This window comes from Stegodyphus dumicola, chromosome 2 (assembly GCF_044657685.1).
Source record: "Stegodyphus dumicola isolate Sdum_Otavi_A_Nest chromosome 2, ASM4465768v1".
NCBI classification, from domain to species: domain Eukaryota; kingdom Metazoa; phylum Arthropoda; class Arachnida; order Araneae; family Eresidae; genus Stegodyphus; species Stegodyphus dumicola.
In genome coordinates this window covers 183,890,237-183,917,298 of record NC_140769.1, presented here as the reverse complement: position 1 = coordinate 183,917,298, position 27,062 = coordinate 183,890,237, and the positions used below count along the sequence as shown (strand labels likewise).

Genomic DNA, 27,062 nt, shown 5'->3' with positions numbered 1-27,062 from the left:
CTACCTCGTCAAAAGATTTACTATGTCCAGCAATGATGTTTGCAGCCGAAACCCTTGGGGCACTGATATGACAGTCCTTGCTAATGTTGACTGTTTATTTCTCTTTAATTGTACATGCAATAAATTCCTTTTTTTCTGGTTCGCTTTTTTGACAACTAGAGAAGGGGGAGTATATAAGGTTATTTTCTCCCTTCTTTCTGCATGCCTTTGTGGTGTAACAGTAGCACACTCGGCGCGTAATCGAGGGAGGTCCAGGTTCGAGCCCGGCGAGGACATTGCAAATTTTTCACGTCTCCTACTTAAAATAAACTAATGACTTTACAGCTATAACTGACACAAACTTCAGCAAGCTGTTGTGTTAACGAAATTAGTTTATAAACGAAACAAAAACTATGCATATAAGGTAGCTAATTTAGCATCCTTCCCACTGCTCGATAGCACGAGAACTAGCTAAAAAAATTAGCTTCGCACCCCTTCCATCGTCCTCCCACGTTCACTCCCGCTCAGACAGAAAGGGCAGAGCTAACCACGATGGCTGCTCGCAAGACCAGCCATCTACTAACGTTTCTGATAGTGCGTACCTAAATTCCTCAGATAATGCGGCGTCTAAATTTTTTCGTTGCGTATCATTGATTCGAAACTCTGTTCCAAAAGATGCTTCAAAATTATATACTTCTAAACGGTTGTCGCTGCTTGGAGAAAATTATAAATGAATTGAAACGAAAAAAAGGAATTATTTTCAGAAAGTGACATTTGTTTCCAATCATCTAATAAAACATGAGATTTGCAGTACATACTACGTTATCTTAGAATAAAAGAAGCATTTTTAACTCAGCCAGTGAAAAGTATTTTACTTCATAATACAACATAATAGCTAATTTTCTTACCGTTTGTAGAGTCTCTTCAGGCTAATAATGTTTAACTTTTTGAGTTACGTAAAATTTGAGTAGAAAACTAATCATATTTGATGACTCAGCATTAATGCTATTGTCTCGCTTGTAAAGAGATCATTGTTTCAGCTTTGCTTCGAGTGTAGATTTCCTAATTGCATTAAATATTAAAAAATTTGAACAGAACATACGCCTTTATGGACACAATAGAATTACAAAAACTTTTCTACCCCTAAAACTCGCACGCTTTAAGGACGAAAAATATCAAAGGTGAAAGGCCATCATCTTAGCTTGTAAAGACATTAGATTATTTCGAAAGCATGAGAGATAAAAAATGAGCAATGCCCTAGCCGGGATTCGAACCATGGACCTCTCGAATACGTACCGAGCTAGCTGACCACTACACCACGAAGGCATGCTAAGAAGGTGAGAGAAATACCTTACAAATTCATTGAGGTGTAACGTCATTATAAGAGCCATCTAAAAGTGTTCGGTCTAATTCGATGTCCTATACAACTGCTGATTCTTCTTTAAATATACGTCTGAAATAGAAAGAATGAAAATAATATCCAATTAATTGTAATCCGAAGAAAAAAGCAATTTTTCTTGAAATGAAATTAGACTTTTATTATGTAATGATTTTATTCAATAAATACAACATTTAGTACAACATATTATCATACAAATGAAACAATATAGAAGGAAATCATGATATTCTTGTTAAGAATAATTTCCATATCTCTTGTCCTTTTAAAAAAGCTTGGAAATTTTCGAAAAACAAATAAATTCTTCCATTAATTTCTACAAGACGAAGAAAATCAGTATGGAACTCTCATTAATGACGTTGATGCAGCCTCGATGAGACAATAAGCCAGAGTGTTGATGTCCAGTTATTTTAAGTGAACATTTTTAAAATGCGGACATAACAGATACTCACTCATACAAAAACAGAATTCTAGAAACAAAACAAATCATTTGTATTTCAAAAATAAATTATCGCAGTTCCTCTCTTTTTATATTATTTTCAGGGCCAGAGCTGCAAACAAAAACATTTCAATCAACAGGTCCATTTAAAAACATAATTTCTTATTTACATGAATGAACGAGAAAAAAACATCTCAATTTTTGTGGGAATAAAATGCGAGCAAAGAAACACTCAATAGGTGTAATGTAATCTATTCGAAAAATGTTCAATCTCCGAAACAGATATCAACCAGCTGCGCGTACATCTTCGAACTCGTCTTTAAATCTTCCACAAATAGCGATGGTTTCTTTGCCTTTAACGAAGAAGGATGATTGTTTACTCTTCAATTTATCATAAGGAACAATGCGCATGATAACATCATTCCGACGATCTAGAAAAGAAAACAATATTAATGTCAGAGTGCACATTTTCATCCATAAAATTTAAAACAATTTGTTAATAAAAATCATGCTTCGTTAATTTCAATAAAAATAAATCTCGAAATTTCTTTAATAGATGTTTCCACTTGAAAGATGTAGATATTCCTTGTTTAACGAAAAAAAAATATTCCACTCAAGCGCTTTGCATTCATCTTCATAAATAGTGTATTTCCGGCGTATAACGCGCATCTATAATTTCAAGCTACATTTTAAAATTTTTAAATACGTTCGCCGTATAACGCGCACCCACTTCTTCACGAAGAAACGTAAAAGATACATGTGTTATGTTCTTATCTTTTGAAGTCACTTATTCGAAGATTTGTTCTAGTCTGTCAAACAATGGTATACCGAACTAACAAGCCATAAGGGAACAATAGTTATGTGGATTACATGCTCGAGGGAGTAAATATTCCTGTAAAGGGGATGGATTGTATTCAGTGCAATATCCTAAAGAATGTTATAGTAGGGTTTCAAGAAAAGATGGATATCATTTGGTGTAAGAATGCACTTCCAATCTGAATGAATTCGTGAAATTACAGGTTAGATGTTTTCTCTTTCTGTAGTAACTTGAAACTGTGATTTTGAAGTGAAAATCGAAAGCTTTAGTAAATCACATTTGCTTTTGATTTAAATGCAGTTAATTTAGTGTTCCTTTAGTAGTAAATACGGCCCCCGTGAAAATAAATAAACACAGTTCTGGTTTCAAATGCAAGGCCATTCATTTTGGGAAAGAAAATGGAAATCGTATGGGGAATCGTACAAGGGTATTTAGTGTTGGTCAAAGATGGAACGGATAATGATGATTATTTAGTTATGGATCAGAGTAACAACGATGATGAAGATAAAACCGAATTCCATGATGTGCCTGAAGATATAACGGAAGACGAGGATGACGAACTTTTCATGTTATCCGATAATGAAAAATTTTTTAAGGTATGGTCATTTCTTTTAAATAAACAGCATTTAGATACATATAGAAGTCTAATCTTTTATGTTCATTTTTTTTAATTTTTAAATCCATCATTTTTATCTCCGCTGTATAACGCGCACCCGTAAATTTCGATCTAATTTTTCGTACTGAAGTTCGCGTTATGCGCCGGAATGTACGGTATATTGCTACAGATTATTGATAACATCTGTTGGGCTTAAGTGTTAAAATATTTAGACATAGGTTTCATTTGCTCAAATTTCAAAGTTGTTCTGTAATTTCTTTCTAAAATAAAAGCGTTTTGCTATCATCACCTAACGTTCTGCCGTTTTATTGAAAATAATACTTAAGTTGAAAAGTATTCAGACTTATAAGTCTGAAGACTTACCAACTCTTAAATTTTCAGCTTACATTGTGTTCCGTGTCTATGAAATAATATTTTGAAGTAACATTCATTTCTTTGCAAGTGAGTAACAAAGAATTCTAAAACGCATTAATTTTTTTCCGCAGCAGAAGCCATTATAGAATGTTATGCTTAAGTTCTGAAATGCTTTTCGATTTATCGATAAAAATACATCCATAATTAAACATAGTAGTTGGAAATGATAAACTACTAAATTAATCGGGAACAGACTGGAAATGGCATGCGATATATGTAAACATAAGAAAATTTCTGTAATAATGCAGTGTAAAAGGTCAATTTCATCTAAGCTCTCTTCTGTTTGCATGCTTTGCACGTATACATGGAGGGAAAGAGGTGGAACTGATTACCAAAGAAACGCATAGATAAAGGCGGGTTGGGCCGAGTAACAGAGAAAGAGAAGATACGGATGTAAAAATGACAAAAAAGTAAACGATTTGTAATGGATGCTTTGATCGGGGTGCAAAGAATATAATACAATAAAAGTTCGATTATCCGTCAGCCTCTGGATCATCATCGGGATGGATAAAATAATGACCGTATAATAGACTCTTCTCGCACCGCCACCATCAAATTTGGGCCGGCGAACATAGATAAAATGCGATTATTACAGTAAAAAAGCAAATTGTATCTAACTACAACACGACAAATATTAAATACTTTTTATTTTCATAGAAATGTTTTACTTTCTTCTTAATTTAAACTAAAATTTGGTACATAATTTTTTGTATAGTATATGAAATATAATCTGTTATAATACAAAGATTCTTTCTTTTTTTAGGTATTATGTAATTAAAAGAGCAACTTACAATTAAACATGGACAAAATGTTCTCTTAAAGTTCATGTACCGGTATATAAACTATTAAAAACTAATCATTATTCTAATCATTATCTAATCATTATTTCCTATCTTGTTCATTTGCGGTTTTGCAGCTGAAGATGATGGTTCGGTAAAACCATCGAAACTAGTCCTGTGAAAAATTTTGTCGGTATAACGCTGATTTTTGTTGTTTGACTTCTGAATTAGTATTAAAAACTGCTTTCTGACTAATTCATGATGAGTGTGCACTTTAATTTTTAAGAGAAAATGTTTTCTGTGGAGTTTTATATGGTAACATAACATTGCATTCTATAAATTATTATATCAAAGTTTTAAAGTTGAAGAAGCAGTCATACGTTATTGTACAAAATAACGGGTCTGAAATAACGGTTTTTTTATTTTTCGTTTATTTTCGCTCTTTATTTTTTTAATAAATCTCAAATTTTCCCAGTAACTAACGGATAACAGAAAGTGATGGGTAAAATAGTAATGAGTAACCGAATTTCCACTACGTTGCTTTTAGATTTATGTATTATCTCAAATACTAAAATTCACTGCTAGATAGATTTTCTTCGAATAAAACAATTGACTAGGGATGAGAATCAATTAAATTCTCACCTTCAAGACATCAAAGAGAAGTATAACTACATTAATGTTTTTTCTTTCATCCAACTACTGTTGAGAAAACTACAGCCTGTGGATCAAAGGGTGATAATAAGTGTTAAGACGCATGATCGTAGAAGAATTTTGAAGAAAGGCCTAATGAGAATATAAAATAAACATTATATATGTATACTAAGTATACGTGGGTCAGTGTCTGAATTTGCAAAATTATGGAATTATGATGTCACTAAACATACTCTTCGCAACAACTCCCAAAAAGCTGGCTTTATCAGCAAGATTGATTTTACTGATGATAGTAATGCCAATTGACGGTGTTGTTGTCGTGTCTGTGATAAAGCCTATTCGAATAATGCCATGAGCGAAAATGGTAGCCTGGCAAATCTGACAGATGTTATTATCGTAGAGGTTGGGTTTCTTAAACAAGACCCCAATTTGCCAATGACGATGATGAATAAAATGAGGGACTGAATAATATGTGGCTACAGTTGAAAAATCGAGGAACTAATAGAAGATAATGAACAACTACAAGGTTGTCTATTTATAGATAACGACGTTGATATCTCAGGAATTCCTACTCAAGAGGAGATATCTTAGAGCATAAAAAATAGCAGCCGGAAAGAAATTTATGATGGGGAATATGAAAACGCTAATGAAAATGAATTAACAAAATCTTTGCCAGAAGAGAATGCTAAATGATTTTCATACTTCATGGCGCGGTTTTCAGCTTGAAGAAAGTGTACTTAAAGATGCTTTCGGTGCGTTAGAAAGATGTTAGACTTATTATAACATGGTACGTTGTTCCCAAAAATTTAATTGTCAAAATAACTGATTATTTTCCGAAATGAATTTACTAATTTTCCTGCGTAACTTTGATGAAATAGATACCTTAATGTATGTAATTTTGCATCTATATTTCATTTTTTACTATTATTTTATATTTAAAATTAAAAAAATGATCTAAAATTGTGTTTTATCACAATCTCCATTTTTCGAATTACTTTATTTAGTGAAGTTTTTTGCGTGATTTTGCGACTTCATTAAATAGAGAGTTGACTTCATTAAATAGAGGGTTGTTGTTGCGACTTCATTAAATAGAGGGTTGTACAAAATAACGGGTCTGAAATAACGGTTGTTTTGTATTTTTCGTTTATTTTCGCTCTTTATTTTTTAATAAATCTCAAATTTTCCCAGTGACTAACGGATAACAGAAAGTGATAGGTAAAATATATATCACGATATATATATAATATATATCGTGATAGACGTCTTAAAAAGTAATGATATTATGTATCATTACTTTTTAAGACGTCTATGTATCATTACTTTTCACGCCAGTCTATATCGCAAAGCATCTCACTTACTCTATCAACATCAGAAACCTTTTTTCTAAAGCCGATGTTTCATTTTTAGTTACGTATAAACGTATTATTTTAATGAATATAAACAGTTACTAAATGTAACTATAATAAGCGGGGGACATATAAAAAATAGATTTCATAATTTTCACAAAATTGTTTTCTTAATACAAAAAAAACCATAATGTAAATATTTTCTTTATTTAAAGTAATTTTGCAACTTGCTAAGAAAGGTTGCAAAAATAAAGATCATACAAGCATTTTTAACATAATATATAAGATAAAATGCTACAGTAATTGTACACATATTATCATAATACATTTTATGAAAATAATTATATATTTAGCCTAGTAAGTAAGTTATCATTAGAAGTTAAATTTAAAAAGTTTCACATTTTTGAGCAAATCAACAAAGATGAAATATGTGAAAATGCAGAGCATTCTAAATATATTTATGTCCAAACATTTTTCCTTAATTAAGTTGAGAGTAAAGTAAAAGAGAAAATAAATTCATCTATATAAAAATTAATTCAATATTAGAACAAAAGCCAGTATTAAAATGCTTGTATGAATAAATGCTTAATGTTAAAATATTTAAAGTAAATATTAAAATAAAAGTCTAACATATGTAAAGTAATATACAAATGTATGTAAACATATGCGAAACTAAAGAAATGTAAAGCTGCTAGATGAAATAATATAAATTTGCAATACACATCCTAGTTAAAAATTGATTGAAAAACATAGATTTAACTTTTATCTTTATACTCTTTAATTCAGACTCAACAATCTTGAAGAATCGCAGCATTTGTTTTGTATGTATGCATTCTTGGATTACTTACTAGAACGCAGGAGATTCCAATCCCTATTCCTCCTAAGATCAATGCATGATCCTTGACGAAGTCTTTCATCTTCTCGTAACAGTCCTGAAAGTAGAGCAGTATTTTAGTGAAAACGTTTTAAATATTAATGAACAGTCCCTGTAAAGTGTAAACGTAATTTTAATTTGAAACGTTTTCTGATGCGTTCAAGATTTGCATTCTGCATCTTGTTAACCATTAAATATTTTTTCTTAATATTATCAAGTGTTCCTCTGTTCCTGAGTTCGTCGGGTTTCCAGCATTAACTATGAATTGATTAGTTTTTAATTAATTTTGAATCTTATTCTTTTAAGTAAAATTTCCATCTGCGTCTTAGAAATGTTCTCAAAATTTCGTAAAAGTAGATTAAAATATATAAATAAATTTAACTGCTCAATTTTAAAATGTATATCTACTTATTATAAAAGAAATATTTAATTTAACATATTAATATATTAGATATTCATTATCTTAGAATTTCTCCTGAACTCAGAGGTACTATGCACTTTTTCTCTGTCATGTATGCATTTCGTTATAAGGATGATATTTATGTATAGTGCTTCTCAGTGCATAATGCAGTTGTAGTGCAAAGGGAATGTTAGTTGCCCATGATAACATTAGGGAGTAAACCCTGGTTACACCTACGGCAGCTTAGGGATCTTAATTATGATTTTGACTCTTTCTTTTGTTTTTTTACGAAAGCATATGTAATATAAAAGATACAATACTGATATTTTAAAATGCAACAGCATAATAATAATTACATATCAACCATTTCAATAACAATAAATTTCTCATCGCTCTTAACGGTGATCCCAGACTGTACATTGTGGCACCTTGGAAATATTATTGAGCTGCCTTACGACAAAACATTAAAGTTAAAATCTGAGAGCAGAGATAAGTAACAAATTTCTAAAAATCCTTAACAGATGAAGTGGAAATGAATGGCACAATGTCATGTTTGTGCAAAGCTAAGTTTTCGACGTTTGCTGTATAGAAAAGCAATCATAGGAAAAGTCAATGTGAAAGAGAAAATGAGATGGTTATGTCCAGACTGACTCCAAGATTTCAAGTCATTGGGTTTTTGTTGAGTAGGGAAGAGGAAAAATCAGGAATGCCTTCGCCGGGAATCAAATACCAGCTTGATAAGCTTCCGATTACATCACGAAAGCACGCGGTAAGAAAGGAGAAAATTTCTTACTTCCCCATTTAGAGGATGAGTAGGAAGGAAGGGGACGCAGTCGCCAAATTCAAGCGGTGCCAAATAATTGCCCACCCAATTTTCTTTCAAGATCCATAAGGTTTGTATGGGAGCAAAAAAACAGCAAATTCAGCAATGCCCTAGCCGGGATTCGAGTTCTAAACCGTCGGATTGCTAGCCGGATGTGCTTCCATTTACACCAAGAAGGCACGCACTAAGAAAGGACTAAACTCCTTACAAGGTTAGTAATGAAAAACGTACTTGTACTCCCTTTGTTAACTCACTATTTTATTCCACTCAACTGCGATTCATTTATTCAATGGGCCCACCCGCGGCCGAGCGGTAAAGTCGCTGAACAGTCGTTCGGTCCGAGGTTCGAATCCCGCGAACGGGCTGGCTGCATGGGCGTGTTCGTGGTTTTCTCCATGTGTGACGTGTATACGAGCCAGTTTTTCTTAGAAAGTCCTCCACGAAGGCATCCCTCCTCTTAGGCAGATAGCCCTAGTGTGCTTTGCCATGATTAAATAAACCAACCAAACCATTTATTCTATGGTATGCTTGTTAAAAATATGTACCTATTTCATTTTATACAATTTAAAGCGTGTATTTTATTTAATTTTTGACTTACTCATTTTAATCACAAAAACTGCGCACTGAACTTATGTTCTGACTTTGGACAATGTGGAAAAATCCTCAGCCAGCAATTCGCGACTTAGTGGAATGTTTGAGAACTACTGACAAATAATGTTTAACAGGAGCTTAGAATATAACGACTGAGAAAAAGAATTAATTGTATAACAACCATCACTATTAAAATACACTACCTAGTCACCACTATCTCAGTGCTATTGCCGAAGGTACCACAGTTTCATCTTAAATAAAATCTGAGCACAGTTCAGAAAATGACAACCAAAAAGCCATTGTTGACTTCTGTGATTAACCTTGCGGAAGGCAAATGATTTGTAACAGCTACAAAATGGCATAAAATATGGTACAATAATAGTATAACACTTAACGTCATTATTGACAAAATTAGACTGAAATACTAATAGGAACATAATTACGGATCCACCTATATATCTGCTTCCGGATGAAATGATTTCGTACTATGCAGTTCGAATTGAATCGTCTACTCGTTTACCCCAGATTTTCGGTGGTTTTATTGCAACATTGGAACTCAACAAGATATGCAAAATTTCGACTCGATCCGTCAATTTAGCGTTTGTATAACTTTAGCAAAGAAATAAAATTTTAGACACCGTTTCATTTATTTAGAATTTAAGTTTATATCAATAATATTAGTAAATTAAGTAGCTTGTACTTTTTTACTTGAGTATAAAAAAGCATCTAAACAAAGTTCCATATGGCATGGACAAAAATAGTTGGAGTTAACAGGGAAGCAATAAACGAACAATAAAAGAGACAAACACTTGCGTGGTACAAAAACTTACTTATAAAATTGTCTCTTTAATTACAAGTCGCAAGAGTTCATTTGAAAATGAAAAGCAAGTGATAATATCCACTAATATGGTACTAACAGTTCCACAGCAAAGAAACCAACTTGCTTTTATCAACTCAGCATGTCTTATTTTCACTTTAGGAATGAAATTTAAAGGATTAAGAACTGTGTCTTTTTCATCTCGGATTCCAACTTAACCTGAACTTTAATGCTTTTGTATAAGCGACTGGAAGAAAAAATATTTTATAAATTTTAAATACTTACGTCAGTATAAACATTTGTTCGATCGTTAGAAAACTGGCAATTTCGGATAGAGGACTCATCCTTTTCCTTACAACACGAAACAGGAACTCTCTTTTCTGTGAATTCTCGGTTTTTTTTTCTCCAGATCTCGTAGCTTTGGTCGTAGTTCACTGCTAGACCGCAGCACTTGAACTAAAAGCAGAAAAAAATAATCATGAGCTAGTAGTGTACAATTAAAAAAACGCCCTTTTAGCCCAAAGAAGCTTTAGCCCAAATGGGCTATGAGTCTCGAAACGGCGTTTTGCGTCGAATCACTATAAACGGCTGTATCACTTTTCAAATTGTTGCTACCAAATATTATCACTCTGTATTATATTTAAAGAAATGAAATAATGAAGAATCTGCATGTATGTATGTATGTTTCTCGCACTGTGAAAAAAACAACGATACCTAGAGCCATCGATACGAAATTAACATTTTTGGAGTATTTTAAGGATGTATAGAAAAGAACTGATGGTATTTTGAAATATGATCGCAATACTTTAACTGCGGAAACTCTTGCAAAGAAGAGCTCTACCTTGTTGTTTATTTTTAAAAATGTAGTAATTCCAATTGTTATGTATGGCATTGGACGCATGAGACTGCAGGGCGGGGGAACTTGTGAGAATTTGACAGAAATTAGATACAATACAGAGAGGCTTGCGGCTATGCGTGCTTTCCGCACCGTTTCAACAGAGGTGGCGTGTGTGCTTGCCGGTGTGCCCCCCTCATATCAATACGGCCTTTTCTATAACAAATTTTTACTGAAAAACAAATATATTACATCATTGGAAATCTCTAATATAGAATTAAAAAGTGATACCTTTAAAGAATGCCTTGAATTGATTCACCCTGCACATAAATTTTGATCGATTATTATGTACTGTAAATGAATATGATATTTATACTGATGGTTTGGGTCTAGGAGAGGAAACGTTGGTTGCGCATTTGTAGTGTACTACTACGGAACTGAGATTGACTACAAAAAATTCTTATTAAACTTCGCGAATACAGTGTACCAGGCTGAATTCTATGCAATACTACAGGCTTTTACCTGGATCGAAAATAAATTATCTAGTGGTCAATGCGTTCACATATTATCTGATGCACTATCGGCCTTGTAATCCCTTTCTGCACTTGGGTTTGATAATAAACTTATTGTGAATATTAAAATGAAATATAGAAATCAACGTACAAAATATAATATTAACATACACTGACATTAAGGCACATGTACGTTTTCATGGTAATGAGAGGGCTGACGCACTAACAAAAGAAGCGACACTTGTCAACTGTAAAGAAATTAAACTGAAGGGCTCTAGAAGAAAAACTATTGGAATTTTATACAATAGTATATATGAAAAATGGAAAAACGATTGAGATTTCTCGGAAAAAAAGAAAAAAAAATTATATGCCTACTATACAATTTTATAAGGGTAGAAAGTGCTACACTGATATAGATCTAAATCAGGTTTTGACGGGACATGGACGTTTTCCCATGTAACTTGAATAAATTTGCCCTCCAAGAAAACAATATTTGTCAGCTATGTAGCGTAAGAGGTGATAATGTTCACCTTCGTTGAAACCTGTGGCCTGACTGCAAGTATTAGAAATAAAATTAAAATCGAATTTCCAAGAGATCTTAAGGATTATAGTAAAATGTTGCTTTATTCTAGGGAAATAATGAATATTATCAACGCACAGAGATACTTGGCTGGATTTGTTGAGTGAATGATGTGTATCTGTTTTATTTTCTTTGTGTGTCGTTTTATTACATGTTCAACTGCTTATTCGTTTTTCCCCCCAGTTCGTTTTTGTTTTGTCAGGCTGGCCTCTAAAAGCTTTATGGCTGAATGAATTTATCGGTCGGAGGAGCTGGGGGTTTCGCCTTTGTAGTAACATAGTAACCTAGTGCCATCAAATTTTGAATAACGTAGTCCTTCATATATGAGCAACTGAAAGCCCGAATCTTGAATTTCGAATTTGTTTTATTGCTAGCCTAAAGAGCAATTTGCTCAGAAGGGTAATTAATTTCGTTTCGGCATTTTGCGTTGGTTCACTAGAAAAGTATGAATCATTTTTCAAATTGTTACCACCAAATATTAGAGCCCTAATAAATTAAATAATGAATAATCTGCATGAATGTATGTATGTTTCTCGCATTGTAAAAACAACAACGGTACGTATAGGCATCAAATTTTAAATGGCATAGTCCTCACTCGAATATGAGCATCGGGAAGCCCAAATTTTGAATATGGAATTTCTTTTAAAATCTATTTCATATTTTGTGATCTTTAACGAACTTTGATTAGTAAACTCAACGATTTCAAAGCGCTCCATGGCGTTCCTCCACGCATTAACATGGCGTTCATCTTCAAGCACGGATACCTTATGCGCGAGGTATCTTCACATTTCTTATTGGTATTATGTCGGTAGCGTAGCAACACAAAGACGTTAGAATGTCTAACGGTATTTTGTGTCGAATGACTTTGAATGCCTGTTTCGTTTTAGAAATCCCGTTTTGCATTCGCAGTGAAAAAAAAAATCCATTTGAGCGTAATATAAAATCTGAAAGCTTTCAGATTTTATGTTTGTTTTATTTTTTATTATATTATTTTATTTAATTAGGATTAATAAGCTCCCAAAGGGCTTATAATCTCGAAACACGATTTTGCGTTGTTTCACTTTTCATGCCTGTTGCCATTCCACAAAATGTAAGTTCCGCAATCTTTCAAATTTAATCTTTAAGCTTACGATGAACAAGCTAAACTATCTAAGAGCAATAGATGCAGTTTTTAAGAACATTCTTTTTTATTTTTGAATCTGATTCAGTTAAATAAAAATGCATTTAATTAATGATCTGGAAAATTAAAAACATTAAATAGTTTTCTAGAATTACGTCATATATTTTCCCACTTTTTAAATATTCAGAAGATATATAACGTTTCCATGTTCGTTCTATCTGGTATTCTATAAAATGTTTCGCTATTCCACTTGGGCTCTTTCTGTGGATTTCCTCTGTTGGTAAACGATATTAAACTCTAAAAGAGCTCTTTTGGAGGAACATTAAAATCTGAGGACTCTCAGATTGCTTTGTATTTATTCCTAGTAAAAGTGGTCTACATTAACATTGTTTGTTGAGAGAAATTTAAAATTACTCCGAATATATATGCTAAATTCTTTTGTCTCCTAAAATCAAAAGTTTATCTGTTAATCAAGGTGTTTTTAGAATTTAATACCTATGTAGCTTACCTTTGAAAAAAATTCTCTACTCTTCGCGAGTCATTGTTTGATTAATAAGAAAATGGCAAAAATATATACTCATAGATACAATGTAATTTTAAATATGAAGGCCATAAATTTAGTCTGCGAAATGCATTTTCCGATTAGAGGTTTTTGGTTAAATATGAGGAAAAATGATCTAAAATAAGTATACCTCTTTTAGATTAATATTATTTTTATATGTGTTTAAATGTTGCTAGATTCAATCTGCGGAGCGCATTTTTAGATATAAAGTTTGTAGCGCTAAATTTGACGAAATATAAACTAAAATAAACACATTTTTTAAAGTTTATATTAAATTATACAATTTATATCTTTTAAAGTAAATATTAATATTATTTTGTTTACATTTGTTGTTTAATTTTATTTATATGCATTGTTTAATTTTATTTATAAATTAATATCATTTTTATATAAATGTAAAACAACGAACGATTCAGCATCACTTAGCAGAAGAAATAAAATCAGTGATTGCCGGACAAGCCAGCTGGCATAAAATATTGTTACCTTTCTGAATGGAAGGAATGTCGAATTCCGCTGTCATCTCAGCAATTCATGCACTTTTATTAGCTATGAAAATAATTGCGAAAACGTATGTCCGAATAAACCTTTGCTTGCTCGAATTTAGAATTTAGTAAGATAGGCATGGAATCCTACACAAAATCACTAAATATCTAAACATATCCTAAAAATATTATATGAAAATATAGTCGTTTGGGATCTGTTGAGTCTCATTGCTATCCTGGAATATCTTTGACTAAACATAATTAAATTTATAAATTAATATTATTTTTATATGAATGTAAAACAACGAACGATTCAGCATAATTTAGCAGAAGAAATAAAAAATGCGTAATGCGTTGTGAAATAGATGCGTGCTGAAATGCGTGATTATCTGTCAGTTATTTGGAGAAAGACCCTTTTCTATAGTAGTAATGCTTTTTCAATTAAAAAGCCATCTTTGATTCAGAATTTCTTCTTGCTCAGAGGTGGCTCAGAGAGGTCTTTAATAAATGTACGTAATTCGCCTTTTCATTTCATTTTGTCCTTCAGTTTGCAAATCAAGGATCATGGAAAGCAGACAAGAAGCAGTATTGTACATTAAAAAAATCATAACATTTTACGATACGCAGTAACACTGAAATCATGGTCAAGTTTTAAAAGAATTATTGACGGTTATGAGAAAAATCATTTATCATTTGTAAGTCATATTAGATTTCCTTTTGTTATAATAATAAATTCGTTCATCACTAAAGTGCAACAATCTTCTAAATGAGTGCTCAACGAATGTCTTTTAATTCCTTTATTTATCTTCTAGTAAGATGTTTCAGCGTATGATTAAGATGACAGGAAGGAGACATTTGAAAAGGAGAAATGAATCAACCATTCGCAATACAACAAAGCGTCTTAAATAATTATAAATTTGAATCATAGTAAGTTATATTGAAAAAGCGATTTTTCTTCTTCTTAACTTGGATAAGATAACTTCAATATTATCTAGAAATTTTATCAACTCTGTCTTGATTTTGTCATTCAATTTAAAAGCTTTGAACAGAACCATAATTTGCAGTTTAAAACACCTACAAATATGCTTCAGTAAATGACATAGAGTTTTAAATATTAAACTTGCGGAATTGAATATTTAAAGTTTTAATACGTAAAAAGAATTTCAACTTTTCAACAGTTAAAAATGCAAGCAAGTTTTCCGAGAATCCTCTTTATTATTAAACAGAAATATGCCATTCATTCTTTTTTGAACTCCACTAGCGGCCGAGTGGTAAAGTCGATGAACGTTAACCTGGTTCGATCTGGGTTTAGTTCTAGGCCATTGGGCCGGCTGGAAGTTTTAGTGGTGATCCTAGTGTAATGTGGATATGAGCCAGTTTCCATTAGAAAGTCTTCCATCTTCCCTTCAACAGATATCGTGCTTTTCCATAATCAAAACCTAGCAAGCTTTGACATAATCAAAATTAATCAAACAAAAACATTTTGGATTGTATTTCTCTGAATTTGTAACATTCAATTAAGATCCGTAGACGAAACACAGAACTACTTGAGAACATTGAATTTTCGTTTACTAGAAACTCAGCCTACTTGTGGGGACTGCCTATGTTTTCGTGCCAAAATGCCTATCCTAGAACAATGCTATATATAAATCTGATATATATCCTAAGTCGCGCTTTCAAGACATGGAAAATGCAAGTTAAATTTCGACAACCGATCCAGTAGAACGGGAGATATCGAACTGTCCCCCCCCCCTTTTGTGTGTGTGTGTGTGTGTGTGTGCAAGGTATACAAGTTTTCTTTTCGTAATTCGTATCTTAAATTCGAACAAATAGTTTTCAGTATCTCTTGCTAAACTTTTTTTTGACTACATTGCACGACGCAGATTGTTGAAGAGTACTTCAAAGTAATGTGCATGAAATTGCTTTTATAATTATTTTTAGAAAGTTACGTCTACCTTTTTCTAAGAGTTAACGAAATATTTTACAGAAAATATACGCACAATAGAATGTTACAGCGATTAAATTACTTTAACTAACTAACTAGTTAGCTTCTTTTTGGACTGACTAAATAGAAACTAATTATAAAACCAGTTAGAAATTCTGTTTAGATATTGAAATGCAAAAAGGAATAGTATTATTATCTTCATTTTCTTGAATACTTTCTTAGAAATATGTCTTTAGTAGCAAAGTGTAATCAAAATTGTAAAAGAGTCTTCCAAAATGAAAATTATTAGCTAAAAGTCAATTTTGTTCAATCACATCTTTTGTTCATTACCTTTAGCTCTGAAAATTATATATTAACTTTGCTTGATTTACAGGCCTCTGAATGCCACAAAATATGTGAAAAAAATCTTATTATAGCTTTAAAATACAGTTCATACTTACGTATTCTTGGACTGCATCCCAAGCATCTGTAACGGCTGTATCATTCTTGTACATTGGAATTGTTGTGAGCATCTCTTGGTGCATCTGTTTTTCCACCTGAACATAACACAAATAAATCATGTAATATAGAAATATTCTGTAGAATGAACTGCACAGAATTAGTTATAATACTTTTGACAAAAATTTATTCTCTGAAAGAACTCCTTTCTTTTCAGGAAAACTTATGCTTTAATTACTGTTATCACTATTAACATTTAAGTACTGTCATTTGAATTTTTGTTTCGTTTGTGTCTTTGTTTAAAAGAGAAACAGAACTAATATTTTATGAAAACAAAACATTTCTCAGTTTATTAAAATTGAAACTCAACAATTAATTTTCAAATTATAATCTTTACTTTAAAATAGGCACTTCAAGCCAGCCCTTCATCCTTTGCGATCGTAACTTGCGTCGTCATCATTGCATAGCATTTACTTTCTCCACGTCATTTGAGACAGCACTTCAAGTCAGCCTTCATTCTCGTGCTTTTCCACGGGAACACGCTGAACGGAAATAAAGTGGGGAGGATTAAACCAGTCACCTTTCTTCCGCAGCTGTTGTTTCCATGGTTGCGAGTCAAATCGGCTTACCGAAACTAACTTTGAACTTCCTATTTTAATGTAACAGACTATAACTCACTAAAAGAATGTCTTTCAAAAGATTCAGGTCTCCTTTGAGAATCTCTCATCTGATGGCATAAGATGTTTTCTAATCATTACAATTCTGAGGAACTTCATTTTCTGTTTTGTAAATCATTCAAAATAGATTTAAGTTAATAAACTAGAATTTGGATCTAAAAAACAGTAGACGACATCTCTATGTGTTGTTTAGATCTATACCTGAAAATGCCTTTCGAAGTACTGGCCATGCCTATTAATGGAATACGAGCAGAGTACTTTTCTAATAGCAGACTGCAGCATTGGATATCCAACTCTCTAACAAGGATGAAAACTTTGAGTAGAGTCTTATTTGTGGCCTCTCAGATTCCTGACAGGCGAGCTAATGCTGCGATCTCTCCTTAAGCTTATTATAACTTTCTTCAAGATGGACAGGCAGTATGACTTTGATAAGACACCTGAAACTCAATTGCGCCTGTCTGCTAGCAACCAGTTTATCATTTATCCAGTCATGATTTCTCTCAGTTGAAGCTCGAAAGCTAAATTATATTGAGTACAAGTAAATTATATAAGTTACAAATAAAATAAGTCTACTCAAGAGATATTTGTCGAATTTTTGATACAGAATTTTTAAGATATATTAATCATCAGCGTATTAATAAAATTTTATCTGCATCGAATTTCATTTTAATCCTAGTTTCTAAATCTTGTCTCATACGCTGGATTCTATTAACGGGATACAGAAAAGTAAATAACTCAGATAACAGCAAATAATGTGGAGTAAAACACCTAGTAAATATAATGAAAATGAAATGTGCAAAATCTGGTATGATGAATCCATATTAACTAATGCAAAAAATGTAACTAACAGTTTGTGACATTTAAGCTAACTGGAAAACCTGTTCGATTGTTCAATAATTTCAAAATTATGCTGAGGGGAAAAAATTTTGATGTTATTAAATATTTCCTGTCATAAACGTAATATCTGATAAAATAGAAAAACCAAAAAAATGCCCTACCGAAAAGAAATCTCTCAGTAATTCGGGAAATACCATTTGATAAATTTTGATTGCTATTTCAATAGTATAATATTTAGCCCTTGTATTTTAAAAATCGATAGAAGTTTCTTATCTGACAACTGATAATGTGAATTGAAAAATTATAGCAATATTACCTTACAATATGAACTGAACGATTATTATTACTTGTTGACTTACTTAACCTAACAGTCTGTTAATTCAATATATGTGATCAAAATGACTGTTATTTAATAACTAAGCAGAAAGAGACGTACTAAACTAACACACTAATTTATATTTACTCCTTTACTTAGGGTAACAGAGTGAAAAGAATTCACAATAATCCAGTAAAATTAAAACAAATGCTAATTACAGTAATTTAATATACAATGGAACGTCGAGATACGAATGCTGGAACGAATTAAACTCGTATCTCGAGGTTCCGCTGCAATGCTGCAATTTAATATAAAGCTGTAATTACAGTAATTTAATATACCGAATAATTTAATATAACACTGCTGGCCGGACTTCGTTGTGCCAGCACATTTGCATTAAATTATGTTATAATAAATTGAGCAGCGTTATATTAAATTGAGATATACCTTCTGAATCTCAATTACGCCTATCTGCTATAAACCAATTTATCACTTATTCAATCATGATTTCTCTCAGTTGAAGCTCGGAAGTCTAAATGAGAACTAAGAAGCCATACTTAGTTTGAGTTCAAGTAAATTATTGTTTGTTGTCGTGTCCATGAAATCAGTTAGGTGGGTACCATGGGCGGTGCATACCATCTTAGCTATCTCCAGGCAATTTTCTTCATAGAGCTTGAGCGATACCACAATATTCTTCCACCGTTCATTAAAAATGGGTTGCCAATTGCCACGAGAGGTTGGACCTTTGCCTGTTGGTCCGCCGAAGGTATTTTATTTTTCTTCTACCACTCATTGGAAAAGTAAATTATAGAAGTTATAATTAACGCGACCTATTCATTCCTAATGTTTCCTTCCAGTTAGCTAATTGACATCTTGTTTTGGAGTAAATTCATTTGTGAATAAAAATCAGAGGTAGACGTTAAAATGAAATCAGAGTGAAAATTAAAAATGACTGTTTAGGAAATAATAATAAATGATACAAGATATATCAGGTTGAGCAACTAAACAACACAGCATAGAATCTCTAACTTCAAAGGATTATTTTGTTGCGCGTTTGATCAATTAACTTCTTAAACTAGCAAACAGAAGTGAAAAGCAACAAGCTTACTCTTACCTCATTCCTGAAAACATAGCCTAAGATTCCACCCACAAGCATAACGATGAAGATCATGAATAGGATGATGAAGAACTACAAGATAAAATGTTTCGAATTAATATTTATCCAAAAGCTGATGAAGTTACGTATATGGTTTCTATAAATATAATAAAATTCCAAGCAATGAAATAAAAAGCACTTGTTTCTATTTTTAATAACAGCTGTTTCATTAAAAGTACCTTTTTTTAAGTTGTATTTCATTAATATTTTCCTTCTTGTTAAGGTTTTGTTTTCATTTGATCTGATAACAATTTTCGTACTTAATTCCAAGTATTCTTATACATTTGCTGGAATACAAATATAAATATTCTCGCAAATGTTGTCATGCAACATTGAAAATTTGTATGATAGAACTGCGTGAATTCTCAATTCGTTCAAGACCATCTTTCGAAGTACTTAGTCATCTAAGCTTATAAGAATGTGGTATTAACCCTCCGAGAGTTACTGCTTATGTTCTGAAATTTTAAATTCCTAAGAATGTAATGCATAAATAAATGGTAATTTCTTGATTATAATTAAAACACGACTTTCTCACTTTGTTTTCACATGAATACTTTTGATTTATATAAATAATTCTTATATTTAAGCTTTGACGTAAATAAATTATTGTAATCTCAAATTGCAATAATTCATTTGTAAAAAAAGTGCCAAAACAAAAATTAATAACTCACATGTTTAAATTTAAATCAAATATTAATTATCTATATTTTCTTTTTTGTAATAAAATAATTAACCTGTTCATATCTATAGCATTTAATTATTTCATGAAACTGTATATGAGCATATGCATATTAAGTAAAAGGAAACTAATAAAACAAGTTGTAGGGGTTATTTTAATTTCCTACTAGATATTTTTAATTTTGAACAGCTGTCCTTTATTCTCGTGTTGTCCGCCTACGATTCCTTACAAGAATGAACTTTCAAGATCGCTTTTTATGTAAATGAGATAGAATCATTAGTTAAAACGAAGTCTCGGTCCTTCAGGAGAACAGATTGGGAGTTCTCAATACAGCGTATTTTCGTTATGGCCACGTCGTTGCTTTAAATCTAATCTTTACGTTCGTCTATATTGTTACGTGCTTTACTAGTATTCCCCTTGATCGTACTAACGACCCACTCTGTTAGTTATTGCTGTTCAGTTTTGGCTGGTTTATTTAGTTAGCATAAGTTTAGTTTCTTATTTTCAGAAAGCCCAAGTGGAAGCTTTCTGTAAGCCAACTGTGAATATTCTTGAGTTAAATAAAAAGGGTAATTTAACCCTTCTTTGGACTTATTATTGGCCTTTGAAGTTAGCAATTAGTCGTCGCACACTTCTTAAGTATTCTAGCTGCTAAAGATTACTAAATACCTAGATTCTTATAAAATAAAGTATCTTTTGTGAAGTTACTGACAGCATTCGTAATTTTTCGTTCAGGCAACTCCAAAATCATGTAATTAGGAACACTAAAGAGATTTTAAAAGTAAATTTGAATCTATATTTAATAGTAGACAAATTTAAAAAGTTGACACATGTAAAACCTAACACATTTAAAATGTTCAAAACTAATGGCTATTCTACCGTGTGACAAAAACATGTAGCAAAACATGATCTATACTCTCTGTGTCAAGCATGATATTTTTGGGTTAGGTACCGGCATTTTTTTTTTTTTTCATGATTTTTTTTGCATGGGTTCTTTCCTTATTTGGGTTCTCTTAACTGAGCTCACGTTAACCCAGTTAAAAGAATACCTAGTAATGCCATTTTTTCATCAGAAATATTTATTTCAATATTTAACTTTTATGTATATGGTAATTAAGGAATAAAATTTGTGGCAGAATGCTAAGCTAAGGGATTTCAGCACTTGAGAAAAATCTTAAAATTGCACCTCTTAGTATTCTTTATCCACTTTCACGGCAATACTTCATTTATTATACTTAAATTTTGTGCCCTTTTTTTCTCTTAACGTGAAACAAATTCCTATCTTATTACATTTCCTACACGATAGTGTGGAAAATAATGAAAAATAAAAAATATAAATTTTTAGTTCGGTTGTAATATTTTCTGCGCTAAATCACGAGTTCCTTTTTCTTCGCAATGTTCGGCTAAAGAACTAAAAATACGTTAACCCAAACATATAACTTCTATCTCCTATCTGAAACAAAATTTTCATTTTAAACTTTAGGGATCCTATCTATTTCAATGAATAAAACAAAAAGAATGTTTTAAACTTGTGAAAGAAAAGGGGAACTGTTTAGGAAAGTTTATTCGGCGAGAACTTTCTTCGTTGGACTTCTGAATGAAGATCGATAGGTCTAAGCACAAAACAACGAAAAGTTCTAAAATTTTTCAGAAGCGTACAAGTAAATTTAATAGCCAATTCAAAGAAGGCAACATGCTCCAGAATTGGAAAATGGGTTTTTTCCCTTAGAATACCATCTGATTTCGATACATATGTCTGTTGAAAGAGAGAGATAAAAGGATTTCCTTTCAAGTTTAAACGAATTCCGTTAGAACTAAAAAAATACACTCGAAGATAAAATACTGAGATTTTATTTTTGAATTCTTTTCTTAAAAACCTGCAATTTTGCATTCATTTCTTCGAGATTTCATCATCTAAAAAAGTCAATTAAAAGCATTTTGCCTCTAATGTAGCGAATACATTAGCATATAAAAGCATTTACAGATAAATTAATTTATATTCAAGAGGAATAATTCATTCAAAAAAGGGTACATTCATAAAAAGATATTCATAAAAAGATATTCATAAATTATAGTGCAGATCAACAGGAAAACTGGAAATGCAGAAAAGAATTATTTTAAAATATCTGATTAATTAAATAAATCTTACAAGTTTATACAAGTGTAACTGATGGATCGATTAAATAAAAAGCGGTAGGATTAAGTTCGGGAAAGACAAGTTTCATGCAGTCCTTTTCCTAAGAACAACTGAATAACTATTATTTAGATCATCACATCAAGAATAGGTCATATTGCTAACCTATTCCATTGCAAAACATAATTAACGTGGTTAGTACTGTTAACAGTAGGTTATTGAGTACTTTTCTATTAACGGGGTACAACTAAGTGACATAAACGTTGGCGTGAAATATAACTAGATGGCGGCAACCTTAAAAATACGTAAAGTCTCATGAAAAAAAATTCGCTTACAATAACAGTAATATATCATATAATATAATATAGTATATGTAATTTTCAATGTGCGGTAGCTATGCCCGATCGGAAATATCCACAGTTCTCGGATGTTTTAAGAGAAAACAGATCCCTGTGTACATGGAGAGAGCTATTGTTCTCCGTATATATTGAGCAATTTGTTTTCCCTTAAAAATCTTCAAAGAACTACACAAAATCGGAATGATTCACAGCCTCAGTATTGCATGGCTATTCTATCCACAGCTATCCATGATGCTATATTAACAAGCTACCACATTTGGTGCTTTGGAGCATATTTGGTGACTGGCGCTGCGTCAGCTGCAGTTTCAGAGTTTCCGCAAAAAAGTTACAGAAAGAACATTACTGAAGCAAAGAACATACTTACGGTTAGAAGCATGCATTTAACCTCTTTGAGAGCTCCAAAGCATCCCAGAAAGGAGATGATGGTGACAATGACTCCTGTCGCTATCAAAATGGATGCTGAGCTTACGTATAAGTCCGTTCCCAATAATCGTTCCATGAAGGAACGGTCTGCCAGTGTCCATACTCCCACGGCAAACACCGCGATGCCGCATATCTAAAGAGAAGAACAAATGAAAAACGCATTAGACCTTTTCCTCTACCCTGCGATATTTTTTAAAACAGCAAAAGTCTTTGCATTTTTAGAGTGCTATTTTCACATATAGTGTGATTACATACACAGTACAATGTTATTTTTTTCTGTGCAGAGCTCTGTATAAAAATATGAAGTAATGTTAAAAGAATGATGCATTTTGTTAAAGCGGCTTTGGTCAGCCATGAATAAAACAGGCTCATGAAGTATTACTCAGTAACGCAGATTTGCTAATTATTTCCCTTTAAACTTTATAAGTCTAATAAATTTCATAAAATAATATTAGCCAACCATATACCGAATTTTAAGTTTTTAAATCAATCCAAAATTTAAAAAAAAAAAACTGTTTTGGCAAGTGAAGCATTTACTTTATTTCTTATATTTAGCATCGTTACTTTTCTTAGGAATACTATTTCTTAGGAATTCTATACTATAGCGTTTTTATAGCATATTGTTTCTTTTTTGGGTAGAATTTACTATCTTAAGGCACATAGACCTTTAAAACGCTATAATAAGCCAGCTAGCTAAATAGTGTTCATACACCTATAGACAAATGATGCAAAACAACTAATATCGTGAATGGACAGATTACTTCTGATATGAGCATCTTTACACAGATAGCCTATAATTTTAGAGCAGGAACTGGAAAACTTAATAACACGTATATTAAAATAATTGACTTCTTTCATAAATGCCTAAATTTAAAAACTACTGAAAATTTAAAATAGTAATTTCAGTTACACACATCTTAAAAAATTGTCAAAACTTTCTTCATTTTCGTGCTTGCTTGTTTTGATTCCTCGCTTTAACATTTTGAGATAGTAATTCAATATATTTATTTTTTTTTCTATTAAAGGTTAATTTTATTGTGAGTGTCTTAAAATGTCAATATAATTATATCTGTACGTCCAAAGATCATGTCAAAGATTTGTAGTTTTTTATGAATTGCGAAAAGTTACCTACGCAGGGAAGCATCCCATTTAGCAATTCAAGTAAATAAGCATGAGCATTATTTGAATTAAATATAGCCACCATGCTTGAAGAATAAAAAAATTGAATGGTGAGTTCCCTTACGTCTAACGTGAATATAATCCAGTTTCCCTTATAATATCCTCCACGAATGCAACTCTTCCCATAAATAAATAAACTCTCGTGCACTTTGCCATAATACAGATACACCAACCCAAAAAAGTGGAATAATTTCAGGTGAGTACAATTTATTAAATTACTACAAAGGTAAAATAAAATATTTAAAAAAGCCGGTACATTAAAATAATGAAATTTATTTTTTTATTAATTTCGCAATTTTGCACGTACAAAATTCCTTTAAATGTAAATATCAGGGCTTTGTGATATCAACCGTTTTCATAATGTTACAAAAGGGGCACAGAGTTGATGCGCATTAAAGCTTCAGTCATCAGAGCCATTCATTTCGTGGAAAATGTTGTAATTTAACCTTTCATTGCCTAACAGTTCAAAAGATATTACAGTCTAAAAATTATTAAGCCTTTAAAATCAGTAAAAACTCAAAAAATTATAAATACTTAATAATTTATGAGCTTAAAACGAAATTGCAAACATATCTTTGTAAGCACACTTTAAATGAACACATCAAATGATTTTAAAATATACCTTCTCCGCTCCGTCTGGGATACCACGGCAGATAGTAATATGTGATGCGCCCATATGGCAAATTTGATTGAGCCGGAAAAACTGCACACTGTGTGGTAGTCCGGCAATAAATTAATCAGTCAGTCAGTCGTTTTGAAATATGCGATTACAATTGCCCTATTAGTTTAAGAATTAGTCCCCCAGAAATGAATACGTAGGAAACATAAAATACTCGTATTTCGAATGAGTTGTTCAAAACTGCAAAGTTAAACGACACAGAAAAAAATTCCTTGATATAATTTCATAGTAAACTAACGCCATATTGGGACTCTTATTTAATAAATAAAATACTTAATTATTCAAGACGTAGTTGTGCAGTTATTTCATTGAATCGCTTGCATGCGAGGCTTGCAGCAAATATCTCCCTCAAGTTCACAAATTTTTCTTTTACTAGGAAGGATACGAAATCCACGAAATGACAACAATAAATACATCGAAGATGTTTCCTTAGGGGTGTTTAATAAGACAAAGGTAAATTCAGTGACACAAATACTGAATTTAATACAGATTTATGAATTTTGAAAGTATAACTGGTAAATATTTTTTTATTTAAGTATCAAATTAAATTTAATTGACTTAAATACCAATCAAAAATGTATTCGTAGTATAACAGGTTATCAAGTCACGATTCTTCTTAATAAATGCAGACACCTGAGTACGAAAGGAAAAAGTAAATGAAAGAGATACTCACGAGGATGACACAGTTGGCAATGAACAGGGCATATTTCACCCCTTTTGCTAATCCTTCCACCATTCTTGGTAACTAAAGAAAGAAATAAAACTTTATCAATATACACAATTTTCAATGTTACTTCGTTATAAGAATTATTATTAAAATGTTTATGCATTGGCATATAAACTGATTGATTACGTATAAAAGTTGAGAACACTTTAAAGCTTTTATGGTTCTGTTTTATTTATAAAAATATGGAATGAATTTATAAAATGACAAATAATTTTAAAAACATTTAAAAATTCCTATTTTATTTAAGCATTACGCACAAGTTTCTTTCGTAACTGAAATATCACTCTAATGATATTTATTCATTTGCTGATAACGCTAATTTCTGTTAGGAAAAATCCTTGCACTAAGCGAGTAGCTGAACACTGGTATTTAGGTCCAGGGTTCTAACTCCGGCAAACGGGAAAGCTGTATGGGAGTTTCGTGTTTTCCCCATGTTTAACGTGTATACGAGCGAATTTCCTTTAACAAATCCTCCACGAAGGCATCCCTTCTTTTAGGTAAATAGCCCTCGAGGGCTTTGCCATAATTAAATAAACCAAACAAAGGAAAACCTGTCACTAAGCAGACTAATCTTTCTTTCCGTAAACATTCTCAATTTCAAATATTCCTTTTACTTTCATTTTCTTTTATGGGGTCAATGCACAGTTCTCAAAGGTAATTATTCTATTTTATCATGCTTTTATCCCAAGTATTCATTTTTCGAGTAGATTTGATTGACCTTAATTTCTTAAGCCAGAAGTAAATAAATCCCATGGTGTTGTCTCCAAACTGGTATTTTACTTCATTTCAGCATCCTTTTAATTTCTGAAGTTAGAAACATCTTTTAATAATAGCATTGATGGAGAAAAATTTTTGTCAGTAATATCAGTTAACTTTATCTGCAATACTATTAACTTCCTATAAATATAACGTTACAGTATATGTAATAAAATTTTTGAGCTTGTAGTTAATGATGATGACCATGAAACTTGGATTGTCACAAGGTAAACACAATCATGACCGGTTGAACACTTCGTTATTCTCAGCGTAACATATCAGAGAACATTACATAGCTAAATAAAGACACGACGCTCACCCTTTAACCAACAGTTACTGATTTTCTAACATATTTATATCATTACGATTTTCAGTAAGGAAAGCGATGGTTCATTATGACAGAGGTTGGTTATTTAATTACGACAAAGCCTCGAGGGCTATCTGCCTAAGGTGAGGGATGCCTTCGTGGATGACTTTCTAAGGAAAACTGGCTCGTATACACGTTACACATGGGGAAAACCCAGAAAACACCCATGCAGCCAGCCGGTTCGCGAGATTCGAACCTCGGACCGAACTACCAGTGTTCAGCGACTTTACCGCTCGGCCGCTGGTAGGCCCCATTATGACAGAGGAAGACAACGATTGATTTTACATTAAGGAATAGCGCAAATAGTGTTCTATTTTTATTGGGTGATTAAAGATTTTGGTTTCAGTAGTTTTTATT

The 27,062-nt window shown here is 31.9% G+C and overlaps 1 protein-coding gene across 4 annotated transcripts in view; it reads right to left on the bottom strand.

The window, feature by feature from the left end:
- Positions 1-1,513: 1,513 nt before the first annotated feature.
- Positions 1,514-27,062, bottom strand: part of LOC118190211 (CD151 antigen-like) — an 85,103-nt gene continuing 59,554 nt past the window's right edge. For all 4 annotated transcript variants that reach the window (XM_035360886.2, XM_035360887.2, XM_035360888.2 and 1 more), the window contains exons 2-8: positions 25,529-25,600; positions 22,939-23,130; positions 19,361-19,435; positions 16,419-16,514; positions 10,228-10,398; positions 7,286-7,369; positions 1,514-2,245 (exon numbers count right to left, since the gene is read on the bottom strand). In XM_035360886.2, the coding sequence (XP_035216777.1) occupies positions 2,198-2,245; positions 7,286-7,369; positions 10,228-10,398; positions 16,419-16,514; positions 19,361-19,435; positions 22,939-23,130; positions 25,529-25,591 (729 nt within the window). In that variant the 5' untranslated portion in view covers positions 25,592-25,600 and the 3' untranslated portion in view covers positions 1,514-2,197. The remainder of the gene's footprint in view (positions 2,246-7,285; positions 7,370-10,227; positions 10,399-16,418; positions 16,515-19,360; positions 19,436-22,938; positions 23,131-25,528; positions 25,601-27,062) is intronic.